General features: G+C 37.8%; 1 protein-coding gene across 1 annotated transcript in view; it reads left to right on the top strand.

Annotated features, from left to right (window-relative positions):
- Nucleotides 1-21,705, top strand: part of LOC138445570 (regulating synaptic membrane exocytosis protein 1-like) — a 253,257-nt gene extending 231,552 nt beyond the window's left edge. The window contains exon 3 of the mRNA XM_069599475.1: nucleotides 19,858-21,705. Coding sequence (XP_069455576.1) covers nucleotides 19,858-20,155 — 298 coding nt within the window. The 3' untranslated portion in view covers nucleotides 20,156-21,705. The remainder of the gene's footprint in view (nucleotides 1-19,857) is intronic.
- Nucleotides 21,706-22,319: the final 614 nt, after the last annotated feature.

The raw sequence follows: 22,319 nt of genomic DNA, 5'->3' as shown, positions 1-22,319 counted from the left end.
TCCTCTTTTCCTTTGCCTTTCACTTCTCTTCTTTATATGGCTATTTGTAAGGTCTCCCCAGATAACCATTTGCCTTTTTGCATTTCTGTTTCCTGGGGATGGTCTTGATCACTGCCTCGTGTACAATGTCACGATCCTCTGTCCATAGATCATCAGGCACTCTATCAAATCTAGTCCCTTAAATCTATTTCTCACTTCCACTGTATAGTCATAAGAGGTTTGATTTGGTCATACCTGAACAAAGCTAGTAGAGGTGATGGAATTCCAGTTGAGCCATTTCAAATCCTGAAAGATGATGTGGTGAAAGTGCTGCACTCAATCTGCCAGCAATTTTGGAAAACTCAGCAGTGGCCACAGGACTGGAAAAGGTCAGTTTTCATTCCAATTCCAAAGAAAGGCAATGCCAAAGAATGCTCAAACTACTGCACGATTGCATTCATCTCACATGCTAGTAAAGTAATGCTCAAAATTTTCCAAGCCAGACTTCACCAATACGTGAACTGTGAACTCCCTGATGTTCAAGCTGGTTTTAGAAAAGACAGAAGAACCAGAGATCAAATTGCCAACATCCTCTGGATTATGGAAAAAGCAAGAGAGTTCCAGAAAAACATCTATTTCTGCTTTATTGACTATGCCAAAGCCTTTGACTATGTGGATCACAATAAACTGTGGAAAATTCTGAAAGAGATGGGAATACCAGACCACTTAACCTACCTCTTAAGAAATCTGTATGCAGGTCAGGAAGCAACAGTTAGAACTGGACATGGAACAACAGACTGGTTCCAAATAGGAAAAGGAGTATGTCAAGGCTGTATATTGTCACCCTGCTTATTTAAATTATATGCAGAGTACATCATGAGAAACACTGGAATGGAAGAAATACAAGCTGGAATCAAGATTGCTGGGAGAAATATCAAACACCTCAGATATGCAGATGACACCACCCTTATGGCAGAAAGTGAAGAGGAGCTAAAAAGCCTCTTGATGAAAGTGAAAGAGGAGAGTGAAAAAGTTGGCTTAAAGCTCAACATTCAGAAAACAAAGATCATGGCATCCGGTCCCATCACTTCATGGGAAATAGATGGGGAAACAGTGGAAACAGTGTCAGACTTTAATATTTGGGGCTCCAAAATCACTGCAGATGGTGACTGCAGCCAAGAAATTAAAAGACACTTACTCCTTGGAAGAAAAGTTATGACCAACCTAGATAGTATATTCAAAAGCAGAGACATTACTTTGCCGACTAAGGTCCTCCTAGACAAGGCTATGGTTTTTCCAGTGGTCATGTATGGATGCGAGAGTTGGACTGTGAAGAAGGCTGAGCACCGAAGAATTGATGCGTTTCAACTGTGGTGTTGGAGAAGACTCTTGAGAGTGCCTTGGACTGCAAGGAGATCCAATGAGTCCATTCTGAAGGAGATCAACCCTGGGATTTCTTTGGAAGGAATGATGCTAAAGCTGAAATTCCAGTACTTTGGCCACCTCATGCGAAGAGTTGACTCATTGGAAAAGACTCTGATGCTGGGAGGGATTGGGGGCAGGAGGAGAAGGGGACGACCGAGGATGAGATGGCTGGATGGCATCACGGACTCGATGGACATGAGTCTGAGTGAACTCCGGGAGATGGCGATGGACAGGGAGGCCTGGCGTGCTGTGATTCATGGCGTTGCAAAGAGTCGGACACGATGACTGAACTAAACTGAACTGAACTGAATGGTCTACTGGTTTTCCCCACTTTCCTCAATTTAAGTCTGAATTTGGCAATAAGGAGTCCATGATCTGAGCCACCGTCAGCTCCTGGTCTTGTTTTTGCTGACTGTATAGAGCTTCTCCATCTTTGGCTGCAAAGAATATAATAAATCTGATTTTCATATTGACCATCTGGTGATGTCCATGTGTAGAGTCTTCTCTTGCATTGTTGGAAGGGGGTGTTTGCTATCACCAGTGTGTTCTCTTGACAAAACTCTGTTAGCCTCTGTTAATATTTTTAGATTTTTTTAAGAGAAATTATAGGTTGACAACAAAAGCAGGGGGAAGGTGCAGAGATTTCCCAAGGACCCTCTGCCCTGACACATGTACTGCCCCCTACCAGGTGCTTTTGTTACAACTGATGACTTTCCAGCGTCAAATCAGTAACATCCAGAGTCCATAGTTTCCCTTAGGATTCAGCCTTGATGTGGTACATCCTGTGGTTTGGACAAGTATATGATGACACCTATCCATCTTTATAATATGCAGAGTAGTTTGGCTCCCCCAAAATCCTCTCTGCTCTGCCTATTCATCCTCCCCTCCCCACGACACCTACTATGATTATTTTTAAAATCTATGAATCCTAATGTGTACATATCTGTCATTCATAAATCTGTTAAGCTTTAAACAGTGGTGGATATCACATTAACTTAGATAACACAATATTCACATTTTCAGCATAACTTCACACAGGCCATACCCCAAATTTTGCGTTTATAATTGAAATTTAATAATGTGATGAAGATTCTTTTAACAAGTGATATGAAATATATTTGAAAAATGCCTTCATTTTATTATTTAGCTTTAATGTAGGATCTCTACTATATTAGAGTCCTCAGATAATCAGGATCACCTGGGTTGATTAAAAAGGCAGGTGATGCACCCCACACCTACTGACTCAAATACCTGAGGTCCAGGTGCATTTTAATAAGCTCCTTGAATACTTTTGGTGTTATGTTTGAGAACACCTGGGACATCCCTCATAGACTGGTAATTTTCCATTCCTTCAGCCGTATTCAGATAGATGCCAAAGACAGGAAGGTGTAGTGAAAATACCGGACCTGACTATCACAAACCAGTTTCAGGACCTTGCCTAGATTTTCCCATTTTATAATGAGAAGCTTATCCCCAGAGAACTTCAAGGTCCCACCTGTGTCTCTATTTTCATAAATGTTTACACTGAAAACAAGTTTTGGAATCTTTATCTTTTCTCACTCTGAGAATGAGGTTCATATGACTCCAAAGTTGTGAACCCCAAGTCCTAGCAAAGAAACAAGGGTGTGGATTCAGATTTGTACAATTGGATTTCTTACGTGTCAAGAACTACTGAAGTAGAAAACAAAGATGAAATGTAGAGTGGCTCCAACTTGTGTCAAAAGAAAGCTAACGTGGATATATAGAGAAAGAGCATATAGTATTTCTACATACCAGTGAAAAGTTAACCTAAGGAAACATAGATTAACAAAACATTGAGAATTAAAGGTTTATAATACTTGGTAAGGGTTCAGGTTGCAAAAGACAGCTCAAGGCTGCAAGGAAAATACACTGCTGCAGAGGTGATCTCACGTGAATTATATGAATTTGCAATCACAATCATTTCCTTCTGAAGAATATTATATATATATATAAACACCTGCAAATAACTTGTTACACTATATATGTTTTATATAATCTGAAAACATTGCAAAAATACATTAACAAAACAAAAACTACTTAATTTAATCAAGCATAATAACAAATCATAAACCTTTCTTAATTTTGTGACTAGAGCCTAGAAATTTACATTTTTAAAATAAATTGTTTTATTTATTTATTTTTTTTTTCACAGAATATTGTTAGTTTACTTGGGCATTTTCAAGTACTACAAATTGCTATATACAAGGAACCCATATTTGGAAGATTGCCAATTACAAAAAAATTCATTGTTTTGTCTTTGTGGCTTAAGTTAAGTGAAAAATAACACATAAGCATATCTACTTTTGTCCTCAGGACAAGATTTTGCTGTACACTCTTCATTCCTCAGTTTGTCAAGCAAAGGGTATTTGCTAATTATGTGATAAACAAGCTTTCAAAAATAGCTGAATAAAGTTCTCTCACTTTATACATTCTATAATTCTATATAGCTTGAAATTTTATCAAATGAGCTTATATTGATTTTTAAATGACAGCAAAAGCAAATAAAAAATAGATAAAAGACAGTAATAAAATTGTTTTATTTTAATGATCGAATTGCATTACATTTTTTTTCAGATTTCAGCATGATGTCTTCTTTTAATTGAAGTAGAGTTGATTTATAATATTATGTTTATTTATAGGTAGCTCAGTTGGTAAAGAAACTGCCTGCAATGTAGGAGACCAGGGTTTGATCCCTGGGTCGGGAAGATCCCCTGGAGAGGAAAATTGCAACCCACTCCAGTGTTCTTATCTGGAAAATCTCATGGACAGAGGAGCCTGGTGGGCTACAGTTCATGAGATTGCAAGGGTCAGACATGACTTAGCAACTAAACCCATATTATAACTCAGGGGAACAGCGTAGTGACTCAATATTTTTATAGATTATACTCCATTTCAAGTTACCACAAAATAGTGGCTGTATTTCTCTGTGCTGCACAATATATCCTTGCAGGGTATTCACTTTACACTTACGTTTGTGCCTCGTCATCCTGGCCCTCCCCTGCCCGCCCCACCTCTCTCTCCCCACTGGTTTGTTCTCTGTATCTGCGAACCTGCTTCTGGTTTTTTAATATTCATTCATTGTTTTCTGTTTCAGATTCCAAATATCAGTGATATCATACAGTATTTGTCTTCCTCTGACATTTCACTAGGCATAATACTCTCTAGGTCCATCTACTTTGTTGAAAATGGCAGAATTTAATGCTTTTTCATACCTAATGTTTCATTAGATAAATATGGATAGATTAAAAGTGATATATTACATATCCTTGTTTTTGCCCATTCACCTCCTGATAGACAGGTTACCTCCATATTTTGGCTATTGTAAATAGTGCTGTTATGAGCACTGGGGTACATGCACCTTTCCAAATTAGTGCTTTTGTATTTTTCCAATATGTATACTCAGGAGTGGGATTGCTAGATAATGTGATAGTTCTATCTCTAGTTTTCTGAGAAACCTCCTTACTGTTTTCCACACTGGAAGCACCAATTCACATTTCTACCAACAGTGTACATTAGGCTTTGAAGATTAAAAAAAAAAAAAAACAGTAAACTTTAATGTAGGGAGGATGATTTCCATGCACAATAGAAAAGACCCATTTTCTGATATTTATCAAAAAGCCTTAAATAAAGTAATAAAATAAAGGAAACTTATACTTTCTTATGTTGTTTTACTTTGTCCTCTTTGTACCCCCAGGGAGGCAAGCAATGCCTGCTGTGCAGTTGCAGCTGAGTAAATGTTTGTTGCATTGCTGTTTGGAAGATTCTACTGTGTTTCATAACTAGGGCCTGATGCAAGGGCAGCTATAAGATATATGGAAGGGTTTGTGAGAGACACTGATAGTAAGTAGATAAGTGGGAAAGAGGCAGAATCACCTTGTATCTTGGGAAGGGGAATGGACGCTCTTAGAAATGATACTTCAGTTGCTAACCAGTGTAATTGGTTCAGTTCTTTAAGGGAGGTCACTCAAAGAGTGTGAACCAAAGTGGCCAGAGCCTCACTAAAACTTCATGAAATAACCCAGGCTAAGAACAGTGAAGGTCCTCATTACAGGCGGTAGGTTTGGGCTGTGCATCTCTGGATGTGTGTTCATCTGATTGTATGTGTCTGGTATCTGAGTCTGAGTTTTGCCTTGACTTGCCAGAGAAGGCGATGGCACCCCACTCCAGTACTCTTGCCTGGAGAGTCCCGTGGACAGAGGAGCCTGGTAGGCTGTAGTCCATGGGGTCACAAAGAGTCGGATACGATTGAGCCACGTCCCTTTCACTTTTCACTTTCATGCATTGGAGAAGGAAATGGCAACCCACTCCAGTATTCTTGCCTGGAGAATCCCAGGGATGGGGGAGCCTGGTGGGCTGCCATCTATGGGGTCACACAGAGTTGGACACGACTGAAGCGACTTAGCAGCAGCAGCAGCAGCAGCCATTCTTGCAACTTGTTTGCTAGAGGAAATGGACGGGACAGACAGAGCTGCATGCATGTGTATGAGAGTTTCTCGGGGGGCTGTGCTCTATGCTTAGTTGCTCAGTTGTGTCTGACTCTTTGTGGCTGGGGGGCTCAGTGTGGCACCTCAGCTGAGGAGTTGGGTCTCCAGCCTGAGCCCTTTGGGCCGTGGCTTTCTGATTCCACAGCTTCCTGGCTGAGGAATTTTGAATTGTTGGTTTTGTGCTTTAGCTCTGGGGGATCATCCTTGAAGATCAGGCCAAGAACCGCTTCTTTCCCCCTTTCAACAATTTTGAAGCACCAAATTCTGTTACCTAAACTTTTTGCTTAAAAGACTGGGATGTTTGTTATTTTCAATGTTTTCAAATCAACTCTCATACAGGGACGATTACTTCCAAGCATCATTTAAAAGAAAAAAATCAGTCCCCACTGAAATGTAGGGGAAGTTTCCTGCCCCTCTGTTGCAGAGTGTAATCAAAAAGACAGTTTCATGAAAAAGTGGATAATTGTGCTTTGGGGTCAAGAAACCATTTTTAACTGCACCTGTGTTTTGACTTCATGGACAGTTGTGTATGATGATTGGAATTGTCATTTATTAGAACACACACATCTGCATGCTTGTTTGCTGATACACAAAGAATCTCAAAGGTGATTTGATTTAAACTCCATTTCTGAGACATTTGGGAACACTCATAATTATTTTATTATTATCTTAGCATGCTTTCCTATTTCTTTGTGTAAGTACTTCTATTAACTCCACCATGAGCTAGATTTTTATTATTTCGGAGAATAGTCCAAGTTCTAAATCATCTAAGAAAATATTCCTGACCGGCTAAGCCAAATAAATCTCCCTGATTATTTCACCCAGAATTATTACCCCTACTGAACAATTTATTTGCATTCTTTGTCACTTGGAATATATTGCCATAACTGCTAATTTATGTTTACATATAACTTCCTTCCTAGGTGTAAGGAACATTCCTTGGAGTGAAGCACAAGGAATGCTCTTTAGAGTTGAGATTCGTGTGAGTTTGCTGTTAAAAATTTCTAAAGCAAGCCTTCAGCATATCAGGCTAGCAGATGTTTAATTTCAGTCACTCCTGGGACTCCCTCCTGGACATCCCCCAGGTCTTCTGGAGGCACTTAACCAATCCAGCATTCTCAGAAGAACTCTACTGACTGTATCTGCCCTGTCACAATTTGCATAGGTCCTTGCAGGTACCCTGTGGTATGTGTTCTGTGCCAAGGATTGGAAGGAAACAAAGACCATGCTTGCTGTTCTCAGTACCCCACCCCCTTCCTGCCTCATGTATGTTCCAAAATAGTTCTCCATCTCAGAGCTACATGCAAACTGCTCTCACCTTTCTTCAAGACCTGTAACCTTGGTTTTTGAAACTTCAAAGCCCTGGTTCCCATCTCCTCTTACTCCAGGAAAATCTAGCCTAGACTTTGCAAAGCAAAGCCAGGAAGAAAGGAGGGACTGTGGTCTTCTAGCTTCCGGTGACTTTGGGGTTGGAGGATGGAACAAAAGAAGTAAATTAGGCGCCGTGCTGACTACAAAGGTCCCTCTTCATCCCACCATCACCAGCACTCAGGAGCTCCAGTTATCTATAGTAAGGGATCGACATATATGCATTAACTGGTAAAGATGTTATTAATAACTTCCTGTTTAAATAATTTATTTTGCATTATAGGATGATACTTATATTTAAGATGTACAGAGAATAATATTTAGTTTTTCTAGGCATTCGCCATTATTTCCTTCAAATACGTGTCGTTACTCATCCAAACAGTTTGCTTATAAATGAAATCTTGGAGTTTCTTGAATTGAGTGAAGAGATAATAAAATAATGCAATGATTATGACATAGTGAAACAATGGAAAAATTACATCCAGGGAGAAAGCCAAGGTTTCCATCAATGCTTTTCTTCTGATAGCATTGTGTATTTTAGAATACTCTCTATTTCCTTCATAGAAAATTTAAGTCAGAGATCTGTGATCATATAGTTTGTCAATCTTGCTAATCAATAAGAATACTGTGTTAATTTTAAAACTGAAAAGTACAAATAAATTTCACAAAAGATTCTACATTTGTGTGCCTGCCTTTACTGAAATAGCATATAATCAAATATGAATTTCCATGTGTTATTCATAATAGAATACTGTCACATATTTGATATGGATTAAAGCATTAAAATGTCAGATACAAAAAATAAATATACTGTTTACAGTTTCACTCCCCATATCCTGATTCCAGCAGCATCTGAGGACAGCGTCTTGACGGTGAGCGGTGTGAGCGACATGAGGGGAAGAGAAGGGCACTGAGGTCGGTTTGTGAGAGAGAGTTTTCTAGAGCATTTCAGAGGGTTATGGCATAAGGAGATTTCAAAGAAGTTGAAATTGTGAAGGCTGCTGCTGCCTGTCCCCTCCTCAGTTCAGTTCAGTCGCTCAGTCATGTTCGACTCTTTGCAGCCTCTCCCCTCCTGCTTTCCTTTTATAATTTCTACTGGCAAAAGCAGGGAGTCCTCTAGGAAATAACTTGGAGAGGATGATGAGGACTTGGGCCGGGCTTCTTCTTTCAGGGCACAATGACGGAGTCCTATCTGTAAGTAGAGGAAGAAGCCCAGGAAGAAAGAGACGTGAAGTTGTGGCCTGAGTTCTGTGCTGAGAAACAGCGGGATCTTTCTTCTTTGGTTCTGCTCTCTGTGATTGCATACGAACCAGTTGTAGAAACAGGGCCTATTGCTGAAACCAAGAAGGAATTTTAAATGCACGTGAGAAGAGGATTCAGATGCATGCTTGCCACCAAGATGTGGCATCCAGAAGGGTGGGAGTCCTGGTAGGGGCTGGAGTGATGGCTGTGGGTGAGGCATGTGGGTACATCCTTCTGGGAGAAGAGTTCTGTTCCCTGCTGGCTCTTGTCCTGAGAAACTACTCTGTGGGCTGAAATTTTCCTCACTTTTGGTGAGACTGGAAGGGCATGCCCCTCTAAGGCATCCCATGGAGAAAGTACGAACCTGGAGACTTCACCCTTAGACCGCAGTTAAGAAGCCTCATCATGCCAACCCTTTGCTGTGGCCTCTGGGCCTCGTTGGAACACAGTGCTCGCCTCCTAAGTGTTATTGTGACTTAGACTGTGGGGTCTCCCAAAGCCACAGCAGCACTTAGGAGACTAGCACTGAGTTGCCAAGTCACAAAAATAGCATTTTGAGTTTTACAGAAGGACACAGTCCTTCTGACTGGAAGTCAGTTTGGGGAATAAATACCATAAAGGAGCTGAGAGATGAGTGGAAGCATAATTGAGCAGGAGGAGAGACTCTGTAGACACTGAGCTGAGCTTATCAGCATAGCTTTTGCTTTTCCATAGTCAGTTTTATTCATGTACTTTCAATTACTAATGATTGAAAGTGGACATTCACTGCCAGTGAACACTTTGCTGAGACCAGGAATGCTTTCCTTTGCAAGTTGAATTGTATTTATTCTCATGTTTTTTTGTAAGCTCAATATAAAATCTGAAGTATGTCATTATTCATGCATTTATCTTTAATTTTTAAAGTTTACACTCCATTTACAGATATTACAATATAGGCTATATTCCCCACATGGTACAATACACACTTGAAGTCCATCTTACACCCAGTAGTTTGTACCCCCAACTCCCCTGCCCCATACCATGCCCCTAAACTGGTGAACACTAGCTTTTTCTCTAGATCTATGAGTCTGATCCTTTTATGTCATATTCACTAGACTGATGTATTTCTTAGATTCTACATAAAAGTGATCATCATACAATATTTGTCTTTATCTGTCTGATTTCTTTTTGGTCCCACCACTTGGCTTGCAAGACCTTAGTTCCCTGACCAGGGATTGAACTGGGGCCCTGGCTATGAGAGCGTCAAGCCTTAACCTCTGGACTGCCAAGAAATCTCCTGAGAGACATATTCACTTAGCATAATATCCTCCAGGTCCATCCATGTTGCTGCAAATGGTGACTTTTCATTCTTTATATGATTGAGTAATATTCCATTATATATATATACACACGCACACACATACACCACAGATCTTGTATAAATGTATATATATATATATATATATATATATTTATATATCTCTAGTCCTCTGATGATGGATATGTAGGTTGCTTCTGTGTCTGGCTATTGTAAACAGTGCTGTTATGAACATCAGGGTGCATGTATCTTTTAAAATTAGTATATTTTTTTCAGATATATGCCCAGAAGTGGGATTGGCAAACAATGGGTAGCTCTATTTTTATTTTATTTTTTTAGAAATTTCCATACCTTTTTCCACAGTGGCTGCACCAATTTACATTCCCACCAAAAGTGTACAAGGGTTCCCTTTTCTCCATATCCTTGCCAGTGTTTTTCATCTGAGTTCTTTTTGATAGTCGCCATTCTGACAGATATGAGGTGATATTTCATTGTGGTTTTGATTTACATTTCCCTGATGGTTAGCCATGTTGAGCATCTTTTCAAGTGCCTGTTAGTCACGTGAATGTCTGCTTTGGGAAAATGTCTATTCAGTTTTTCTGCCCATTCTATAATTGGGTTGTTTGTTTGTTTGATGTTGAGTTCTGTGAGCTGTTTATATATATTGAATATTAACCCTTTAACAGTTATATCATTTAGAAATATCTTCTTCCATTCAGTAGGTTGTCTTTTCATTTTATTCAAGGTTTCCTTTGTTGTGCAGAGCCTTTTAAATTTCATTAGATCTCATTTGCTTCATTTTGCTTTTATTTCCTTTACTTTGGGAGATGGACGAAAAAAAAATACTGCTTTGATTTATATCAAAGAGTGTCTACCTAGGTTTTCCTCTGATTTTTATAGTATCTGGTCTTAAATCACTAAACCATTTTGAATTTATTTTTTTATATGTTGTTAGAGGATGTTTTATTTTAATTATTTTACTAAAGCATGCAGATTTAGAAAGATATATTCAGGTAGAAAATAGAAGCAAAGTCCCAAACAAAAAATTAGTTTCCTCATCAATAAAACAGGAATAATACTGTATACTTCACAAAAAGTCATTATGTGGTTAAACATATGCATTTCTTCTTAAAATTATATTCCATACATGGTAAATTCTTTTGTAGATTTTAATGCTCTCAAATACATTCACTTTTTCAATTCTTTAACAGCAGTCATTTGTTAGCCAGGGATACCTAATGAGAAATAAATTTCCTTCTTTTTAACATAAAATATTTCACAACTACAAGCGTATTATGTTACACATATGTAGAACATAAAGAAAAAGAACAAAACATACATCATGCATTTGCTATGCTGCTTAAGAAAAACAGATTTCCATTTACTTTTGGGGCCCAGATTTGGAGAAATTTTATATCTCCTTGAAAAAATATGTATTTCTTGAATATATTTATTGCACTCAACAAGTTAAAACAAGTTTACTGGACACATGTATACATATACACAAATAAACTTGTTCAAACCTCCCCTGTCACTGTTTATTTTTGATCTGTCAACTACATAGATAGAGGTGTGTAAAAATATTCTACTGTACTGGTAGAATTCTTTGTCCTATCAGTTTTTGGTTTTATATGTTTTGTGCAGAGAAGTTTAGAATTACCACATACACATGAAATGAACACTATCTTAAGTAATGCTTTTTGTCTTACATATATTTTTCCATATTTTTACTTAAAACATTCTGTGCTTTTATTTTACAGTTTGAGTGTTTCTCATTTAGCTGAATTTTTAAAATCTAATATTATGAACTTTTAATAATGCTGCAGTCTACAATTACTGTGACTCTTGATAGGCTGAATTGTCTCTACTATCACATGCTGTATTCTGGATGCTGTGTTTGTTTGTTTCAATTATCTTCCTTGTATTGACTTTTTTCTCATTTCCTGTTTTATCCTCTCCTGGTTTGAATATTATACATTCTACTTCAATTATTTTTGGTGGCTACCTAACTAAAATTTTATTTTCAGTCATTGTCATTCAGTCACTAAGTCGTGTTCGACTTTTTGAGACCCCATGGACTGCAGAACAACAGGACTCCCTGTCCCTCACTATCTCCCAGAGTTTGCCCAATATCATGTCCATTGAATTAGTGATGCTATCAAACCATCTTATTCTTTGCCACCCTCTTCTCCTTTTGCCTTCTATCTTTCCCAGCATCAAGGTCTTTTCCAATGAGCTAGTTTTTCACATCAGGTGGCCAAAATATTGGAGCTTCAGCATCAGTCCTTCCAATGAGTATTCAAGGTTGATTTCCTTTAGGATTGGCTGGTTTGATCTCCTTGCAGTCCAAGGGACACTCGGGAGTCTTATCCAGCACCACAAGGCACCACAAGGCCATCAAGTCATTGGCACTCAACCTTCTTTATGGTCTATCTCTCACTTCTGTACGTGACTACTGGAAAAACCATAGCTTTGACTATATGGACCTTTGTCAGTAAAGTGATGTCTTTGCTTCTTAATAACTCATCTAGGCTATTTCCAGTTACATGTACAAAAGTTAAAACTGAAGTTCTTGGTCACAGAGCCTCTGTCTTTGTTTCTAGGGAAGCCATTGGTTTCAGAGCTATATTGTATCAGAATTACTGCTCCTATTTCCTGTTTCTCATTTAAGGATCTCCATTTATCTGCTAAGCTCAAACATAAATTCAAGCATAAAGTTATCCTTTTAAATATTTTATCCAGCATTTCTAGCATTTTGTGGTAGTAAGTATTTGATGGATATTTAGCCTTCAGTATAAACTTCTTTATTAATTGTGAGTTTTACTTTTTTCTCAAAATGACATATATATATACACATATAAGTATATGTGATATTTCCATTTGTAAGATGTATGCTTTTACTATCTGACTGAACTGTACATTTATAAACCATTTGCCACTTGGTAGAAGACATGTATCATGTCCAGAAACACTAGTAATATATGGAAGAAATAGTATGAAGTAGTTTTTGAGGGACCGAAGGAAATGCTATGAAATTGCAGTACAGGGGTTTTCATTTCAGTGGTCAGTGCTCTGCACAAGTATATTTTACAAAGCTTCCTTGAAACAGATCTATTTTTGATTGCACCCAATAGGACAGATAAAAGGCTTTTGTGTTTGAATTTTTTTTAATTTACTTACATTTTAAATATTTATTTTATTTTTTAAAATTATGAAAGTATGATAACACATATTTTCATAATTTACAGGAGACTTGGAAAATACAGAACAAGGTTACATATAGTTCCACTATGAATTGCAATTATTTTTAAGTAAAGTAAGATTTTCAGCTGGAGTTTCAATATCAAACTTTCAAAGATTAATAGAATGAATATACAAAAATGAAAAGCACCATGAACCAATTCAACATGATTAAATGTATACAATTTTCATACAACAGCAGAATACAGATTCTATTCAAGTCCCCATAGACTATAAGAAAAGAGATACTAGAATATATATGGGGACATAAAACAAGCTGCAAAACGTTCATAGTCTAAAGGTATTGAAATCATAGAGTTTATTCTCTTATTGCTGTGGAATTATGCTAGAAATCAACATATCAATATAAAAATATATTTGAAGAAAAGTGTGATGTGATATTTACCAACAGACATCTTTGACTTAGCCATCAGAAGCTTCAATAAAGTTAGAAAATTGAGAAAACATGTATTTGAAAATTAAACATCCAATATTAAATAATAGGTGTACCTTAGAAGCCATAACAAAGAAAATTAAAATATATGTATAACAGAATAAAAATGAAAAAATGTTTCATCAGAATTTGTTATATGCAGCTGAAGCTGCTCAATGCAGCCAAATAAAACTTGAAATCTTGAGTAAAGTATGATAACAAATAACAGACACTAGGATAAAATTTTGTGAAATTTGAAAAAAAATCTATATTTAACAATACTGTATCTCATGTCAATTTTCTGTTTATTTTTATTTTTATTTTTAATTTATTTTAATTTTTTACAACATAGTATATCTTTCTCAGAATTTGATTCGAAGTTTCAAACCTCATTCAAATTATTTTTTTAATCACTGAAATGATAAGCTTTCTAGAGTTTTAGCAGTAATACTAGATGCCAGAATAAATGGAGCTATATCAGTGTTTTGAGTGAATGTAAATTAGAAATCTAACTTTCTGTTCATATTTAGTCAACATATAAAACTAATATGTCATGAATTTTTTGGCTAAGCAATAGTTTATGTTTTCTAAAGTATATATATTATAAATACTATACCCAGACAAGTTTTCCTACAATGCTTAATATACTTGTACTTCTCGGGAAAGAACAACAACAAAAAGATGGACAAATTGGGGCACATAAACTAAATTAAATGGGAACACAGAATATGAAATAATAAAAGTTGAACTAAATTGAAGTAAGACATCATCATATACTACAGTTGTTTTTAAAGTTGGCTGCTCATTAGAATCACATCTAGAACTTTAGAGAAAAACAAAACAAAATCTGGACATTTGTATTTTTCAATAAATCCCTAGATATTTCTAATGTGCATCTGTGTTTTAAAAAGTGATTACATGTTTTTCTATTAAATGGTAGTTTTAGTTATATTGAATTCTATTATTTTCTATTGACCAATCATGATACAATGCCAATAAAATGAGTAATAGTTACATAATCACAATAGTAAAAGATGTTTATCAGTTTTCACAGTCAATAGCTAGACCACCCTCCCAAAAGAAGATATTTACAAGTGCAAGCCTTGATGTAAACATGATTAACCTAACAATAGAAAATAATTGCATATAATGTGGGTGCTTAAGCAGAGCGATGTGGCAAATAGAAGTGTATACTTGAACATGCTTTCGTCCACCCAGCCAGCCTGTGTCTTTGGTTGGTATATTTAATCCATTTATACTTAAGCTTCCCTGGTGGCTCAGTTGCTAAAGAGTCTGCCTGACCCAGGTTGGATACCTGGGTGGAGAAGATCCCCTGGAGAAGGAAATGGCAACCCATTCCAGTATTCTCAGCTGGAGAATTCTAACCAGGAGCCTGGTTGGGCTACAGTCCATAGGATCAAAAAGAGTTGGACACAACTGAGGGACTAACACTTTCACTTTCTTTTTTCATACTTATGGTTACTGATATATACGATTCTACTACCATTTTCTTAACTGTTTTGTGTTTATTAATTGTAGGTCTTGTCTTTCTCTTGTATTTCCTGCCTAGAAATGTTCCTTTAGCATTTGTTGTAAAGCTGGTTTTGTGATATTGAATTCTAACCTTTGTTTGTCTGTGAAGTTTTGGATTTCTCCATCAAATCTGAATGAGTCTCGCTGGGTAGGGTATTTTTGGTTGGAAGTTCTTCCTTTTCATCACTTTAAGCATATCACGCCATTACCTTCTGGCTTGTAGAGTTCCTTTTGAGGAAATAACTGATAACCTTATGGAAGTTCCCTTGTATGTTATTTGTCATATTTCCCCTGTTGCTTTTAATATTTATCATTGTCTTTAATTTTTGTCAGTTTCCTTACTGCGTGTCCTTGTGTGTTCCTCCTTGGGTTTATCCTGCCTGGGACTCTCTGCACTTCCTGGACTTTGTTGACTATTTCCTTTCCCATGTTAGGGACGTTTTCAGCTATTATTTCTTCAAATATCTTCTCAGGTCCTTTCTTTCACTCTTCTCCTTCTGGGATCCGTATAATTTGAATGTTGGTGGATTTAATGTTGTCCCAGAGATCTCTTAGGCTGTCTTCTTCTCCTCTCTCTCTCTCTCTCTCTTTTTTTTTTTTTCATTCTTTCTTAGAATCTGTTTTGCAGCAGTGATTTTCCACCATTCTGTCTTCCAGGTCACTTCTGTTCTTCTGCCCCAGGTATCCTGCTATTGATTCCTGCTAATGTGTTCTTCATCTCTGTTTGTTCTTTAGTTCTTCTAGCTCTTTGGTAAACATTTCTTGCATGTTCTCCATTCATTTTCTGAGATCAGGATCATCTTCATTATCATTATTCTGAATTATTTTTCTAGAAGATTTCCTCTCTCTCTTCCTTTAGTTATTTATCTGGGGTTTTATCTTGTCCCTTCACCTGGGACATAATCTTCTGCCTTTTCCTTTTGATTAACTTTCTGTGATGTGCTTTTAATTCTGGAAGGTGCACGATTGTAGTTCTTCTTGCATCTTCTGTCTGCCCTCTGATGGATGAGGCTAGGAGGCTAGTGTAAGCTTCCTGATGGGATGGACTGACAATGGGAAGAACTGGGTCTTGTTCTGATGGGCAGGGATCAGTAAAACTTTAATCTGATAGTCTTCTGATGGGTGGGGCTGTGCTGTCTTCCTGTTAGTTGTTTGGCCTGAGGCAACCCAGCCCTGGAATATACAGGCTCTATGATGGGTCAGTGGTGGCTTCCAAGAGGTTTCCCACCAAGGGGCTCCTCCCAGCACTGCTGCTGCCAATGCCCTGCCCCTGTGGCAAGCCCCTGTTGACCCACATCTCTGCAGGAGACCATCCAACATTTTGTTTGTGCCCTCCAAGAGTCAAGTCTCTGTTTCCCCCAGTCCCATGGAAGTGAATTCCCTCTGGCCTTCAAAATCAGATTTCTGGGGGATTCCTGGTCCCAGTGCTGGATCCTCATGTTGGGGAGCCTGATGCAGGGCTTAGAACCTTCACAACAGTGAGAGAGCTGTTTATGTTACTATTCTCCAGTCTATGGGTCACCCACCTGGCAGGTATGGGGTTGGGTTTTATCGTGATTTTGCCCTTCCTACCATCTTGTTGCAGCTTGTTCTTTGTCTTTGGATGTGGGGCATCATTTTTGGTGTGTTGCAGCATTCTCCTGCCTACAAGTGTTGAAAGCTAGTTGTGATTTTGGTGCTTTCTCAGGAGGAAATGAGGACACATCCTCTTAATCCAGCATCTTAACCAATTTTGAGTCTGTATTTGAAATTTTAAAAGTCAAAAAATCTTTGATTTGCAAACTTTTATGCTGTAGTATAAATCAGGCACTAAGTCAGAAGTTGACAACCTGGTGCACTGGCTAAATCTGGGTTACCATGTTTTTAAAAAAAGTTTAATTGAAACACAGCCATGCTCACTATTTACATATTGTATGTGCCACTCTCCTGCTACAACGGTAGAACTGAGTACTTTCAACAGAAACTTCCTGGCTCACAAAATCTTAAAATATTTACAAACTGGCCTTAGACCATAAAATTTGCCAACACCCAAACTAAATCATATTCTGTATCATACATTCATAGAGAAGCTTTTTCCTAACCTAGCTTTTTCCTTTGTATTATATATATTTATGATTTAGTGGTTCTCACAATAAATATTTATGCATTCACTCTTTGTCTGCTTAGCATTTTAGAATGGGTCAAATTGCTCTTCAGTATATTGATCAGATATTCTTATATTCATTAAACCAAATATAATATCCTTCTCTGAGCTGAAATTTGCTGGCTTCTAAACTAGGAAAGTTTCATATTCTAAACTACTTTATGTGCTAGTGCAACTGTGTTTAATTATGGAAATTAAGTAAAAAAATGTCAACTGGCAAAGCAGGAAAGGGATTTCAGAATTTTTAATCATTAAAGTTTTGCTTAAAAGTTGTTTATGTTAAAAGGAAAATATAATAAAATCCTAGTATTTCAACCAATATAGTGCTGAGACTTAACTCGATTCAGTTTCCAGGGAGTCCCAGACCCCCGACAGTTATTGTAGAAGTGGAGCATCACACAAACTGCATTAATTAACAATGGCATGTGTTTTCTCTGATCATGGAGAACTCACGTCCAGAAAGAAGCTTAGATACACAGATGCATCTGCTTAGACATTTCCCATGAGAGATGATATGGGGTGGGAGGTGGGAGGGGGATTCAGGATTGGGAGCTTGTATACACCCATGGTGGATTCATGTCAATGTATGGCAAAACCAATACAGTATTGTAAAATAAAATAAAGTAAAAATAAAATTAAAAAAATTAAAATTAAAACAAAAAACATTTCCCATGAGTTTCTCTTCTGGTATGAGACAATGACTGTTAGGCCTGGGAAACGCTCTCAGCTCTCATTTACTAAACAAAGGCACCTTCCTCTGGGGATTTACAGGATGTCACCCTGCTCTGTTTCTGTTTGTAGTAGTCTGAGAGAGAGGAGTTTCGAATGATGGGAAGGCTATGGAGCCTCAATCACATTAAGGGTGAACATTCTTCGTCTTGGGGAAATGCTTGGCCTCAACAAATTTAGTTGTCCCACTTTCAGTAGTTATCAATAAAGAGGAATAGGGATCCTCATACATAAAAGATGGGAGAGAGCCAGTAAAACTGAGACATGTAAAAATCTGAATATTTTCAAGGTATGGTTCAGAACTTGTAAGGTGATGTAGCAGATCTAAGCAAGCTCAACTATTATATACTAATATATATTAAAGTGAAAGTGAAGTCACTCAGTCGTGTCCGACTCTTTGCGGCCCCATGGGGTACAGCCTACCAGGCTCCATCCATGAGATTCTCTAGGCAAGAATACTGGAGTGGGTTACCATTTCCTTCTCCAGGGGATCTTCCCAACCCAGGGATAGAACCCGGGTCTCCCACATTGGAGGCAGACGCTTTAACCTCTGAGCACCAGGGAAGCCTATATATATTAAACATATATATTATATACTAGTAATTATATATTAAATATATATTCATATAAAATTGATAGATAGATAGATAGATTGGAGAAGGCAATGGCACCCCATTCCAGTACTCTTTCCTGGAAAATCCCATGGACGGAGGAGCCTGGTAGGCTGCAGTCCATGGGGTCGCTAAGAGTCGAACACGACTGAGCGACTTCACTTTCAGTCTTCACTTTCATGCATTAGAGAAGGAAATGGCAACCCACTCCAGTGTTCTTGCCTGGAGAATCCCGGGGACGGGGGAGCCTGATGGACTGCCGTCTATGGGGTAGCACAGAGTCGGACACGACTGAAGTGACTTAGCAGCAGCAGCAGATAGATAGATAAATGTTATACTCTATATACTGTGTGAAATGTTTGATGCCAAACAAAAGTCTCCAGGAATGGAAGTGAAGACAGCTTGCTTAGCCATGTAGTTTAAAATAGTCAACTCCCAAGCATGCATTATACTTCATGAATTCAATTTACTGTGACAAACTTCTTACAAATAGTTATCAGTATTTGGGACTTCCCAGGTGGCTCACTGGTAAAGAATGCAGAGACACAGGTTTGATTCCTGGGTGGTGAAAATCCCCTAAAGAAGGAAAAGGCAACCCACTACACTATTATTGCCTGGGAAATCTCAAGGACAGAGGAGCTGGTGGGCCAAAGTCCATAGGTTACAAAAGAGTCAGACACAACTTAGCAACTAAACAAGAACAAAACAAATCACTATTAGACTTCAAAGAGAGTAAGACAAAATATCAAAGCAAATTCTGCGGAGTTGGTCTAAGAACACTGTATAAATTTGCCTCAGTTGTACACACACATACTTGTTAAGTGTTGAGTCCCAGTAAAATACTTTGAAAACTGCCTGTCAAAGAAGCAGAGGCAATGAGTGGATACAGGAATTCCACTGCTGGGGAAAATAGTGATTACTTAGAGTCAACTTACATATGGGTTCAATGCTATTAATAGTAGGCAACACTTGAAGGGATAAATACAAGCTAATACTTTTCTTACCTCTGATAGTATGGTTAGAGGGGAAATGAAAAGTAAAAGTCACTCAGTTGTGTCCAACTCTTTGTAACCCCATGGACCATACAGTCCATGGAATTCTCCAGCCCAGAATACTGGAGTGGGTAGCCTTTCCCTTCTCCAGGGGATCTTCCCAACCCTGGGAGCGAACCCATGTCTCCTGCATTGCAGGAGGATTCTTTACCAGCTGAGTCACTGGGGAAGCCTGTTACTGAGGAAAGTGGCTTTATGTTTTGCTTTAGTTAAAGTAACTAGATGTCTCCTCTGCTAGGAAAAAGTGTTTTTTTTCTCAGCTCCTTCATCTACTTTGTGCCCATTTTCTCTTCTGTCTAGGAGATTGCATCAACAATTTGAAAGCTATAAAGAACAAGTGAGGAAAATAGGGGAGGAAGCGCGGCGCTACCAGGGAGAGCACAAGGACGATGCTCCAACCTGCGGGATTTGCCACAAGACCAAGTTCGCGGATGGCTGTGGCCACCTGTGTTCCTACTGCCGCACCAAGTTTTGCGCGCGCTGCGGGGGCCGCGTGTCTCTGCGCTCCAACAACGTGAGTACCCGTGGCCGCGAGCGTCCAGCATCCCTGAGCGCAGGTGGATGCGCCCCACCCGTGCCTAGCCAGCGCAGGGGATGAGTGATGCAAAAAATTCATAAAAGATGCTGTTTGTATGTTTGCACCTCAACGAATGATTGCCACTCAAAACCGACAGGTTACTTATGGGAGCAGATTTGTTTTCTGAAGAAGGTCGGAAACTTATATTTAGTGCCAGGAATTATGAAACTCTTGAAAGTTGTTGTGGCCAGTTCTTGCACAAAGCAACCAAGCCTAACAACCTACCTTTAGTTTCTGCAACATGTTTCAGATTGAATGTAGATAAAATCAGTAGAGTTTGTGTGGCATTAATTTAATCCAATATGATCATTTATGAAGTGATAATTAGCCTTTGTGAGAATCACTTCATTTACTATCAAGTCTAAGAAATTTAGTACTGTTTATCTCATGAAAATTATTTGGATATTTAAACAGTGTGTCAAAATACTGTTTGGTTTTTTAAAGTTTAATTTCATGGAGTCTTGCACTTATGTCTCCCTAATTTGGAAAAATCACAGTTAGAATTAAAGTGAAGTTACCACTCAATATTGTATTTTAGTAGTATATTTGAGTTGTAAGTAGGGTATTCTAAAATTTCTCTCAGGGGAATTAAGACATTCAGTAAAATAGATGCATTATTATACTTAAGATGAGCCTACTATTATCTTTGTAGCTTTAACTTCTCTGAAAACAACTTCTTTATATATGAAATTGCATGGTAACAATTACTATATATGGTTGTTATGAGAGTTAAAACAGTTCTAATCTGTGCACCGGAGAAGGCGGTGGCACCCCACTCCAGTACTCTTTCCTGGAGAATCCCATGGACGGAGGAGCCTGGTGGGCTACGAGTCGGATGACTGAACAACTTCACTTTAACTTTTCACTTTCATGCATTGGAGAAGGAAATGGCAACCCACTCCAGTGTTCTTGCCTGGAGAATCCCAGGGACGAGGGAGCCTGGTGAGCTGCCGTCTGTGGGGTCGCACAGAGTCGGACACGACTGAAGCGACTTAGCAGCAACAGCAGCAATCTGTGCACATTTGATTTTTCTTTAGGTTCCATTCTTTTGACCACATAAGAATTTTTCCCCTCTTAAAACTTGTGTGTTTTAGTTAATCTTCATATGCTACCTTACAGACTTTCTAGAGCAACCTTGGATTGAGATCTTGTTTGGCACATAAAAAGTGCACAGGGTCTATTTGTTAAGTTTCCCTACTTTAGTTCTTGAAAACACTATTTTGGAATAAAGTGTCACAAATAAAAGCTGTGATGATATTCAAAATATTTAACAATTCATGCAGCGCCCTGAAAAGTGTTGGCCCTGAACAGTGCAAAGGGGTTAAGTGTTAATTCTGACTGAGTGTGCATAGAGTTGGATGCTTTTAAATTCACATTATAAGTTTGAAGCAAGCCAGTAACAGAGTCAAACTCATGTTTTAAACAGAAGATGTGTTTAAAGGAGATTGCGCTAAGGGGTACTTATGCTTTCAAACAGACACCCAGGCCTAATGAAGTTCATCTAGTAAAGTTCATCTTTACTATACCCATTCAATCTTGGGAAAATTTAAAATTAATAAAAATAAAAGAAAGTACAACTTACAATTTTTAATCTTGGGCAAATGACAAAAATTGTGTACAGTTGGTTTTTCCTATGACATTGTAAATGTTGAAATGGATATTACAAATAAACCAACCTTGTGCGATAATTTATGGCTAAAATAGTATATTTCTATTTTCTTTTTATTTATTACAAATACTTCCCTTTCTTACATTTTTCCAATGCATAACTATAAATATTTTAAGGACAATTTGATAAAATTTTTCATTCAAAGTTTATGCATTTTAATATAATCTTTTCGATAATAGGTAAGCCGAATATGGTAGCACTTTTTTTTCTTTCTAAAGAAAGTTTTAAATGTAGATTTAATCATCCAAGTTCTAAAAAAATTCTGAAATTGTAGTGTCCAACTTTTTTATCTACATATAGCAAGATGAACACATGTGCATTTGGAAGGAAAGATTGAATAGTGACTATTTTTTGGTAAGAACAAACATTTACTTTTCAAAGTACCTGTATTTTTATACTTTAAAGTACCATATGATTGTTTTCTTAAAATCTGATTATTAATATGTGCCTTATTTTTATTATTCTCTTCTTTTCTCTCTCCCTTCACTCCGCTTCCTTGGATGCTTTCCCAAAGGA

This window comes from Ovis canadensis, chromosome 9 (assembly GCF_042477335.2).
Source record: "Ovis canadensis isolate MfBH-ARS-UI-01 breed Bighorn chromosome 9, ARS-UI_OviCan_v2, whole genome shotgun sequence".
Classification (NCBI taxonomy): Eukaryota; Metazoa; Chordata; class Mammalia; order Artiodactyla; family Bovidae; genus Ovis; species Ovis canadensis.
Note: the sequence above shows the minus strand (reverse complement) of the source record. Positions and strands in the feature narration are given on the sequence as shown.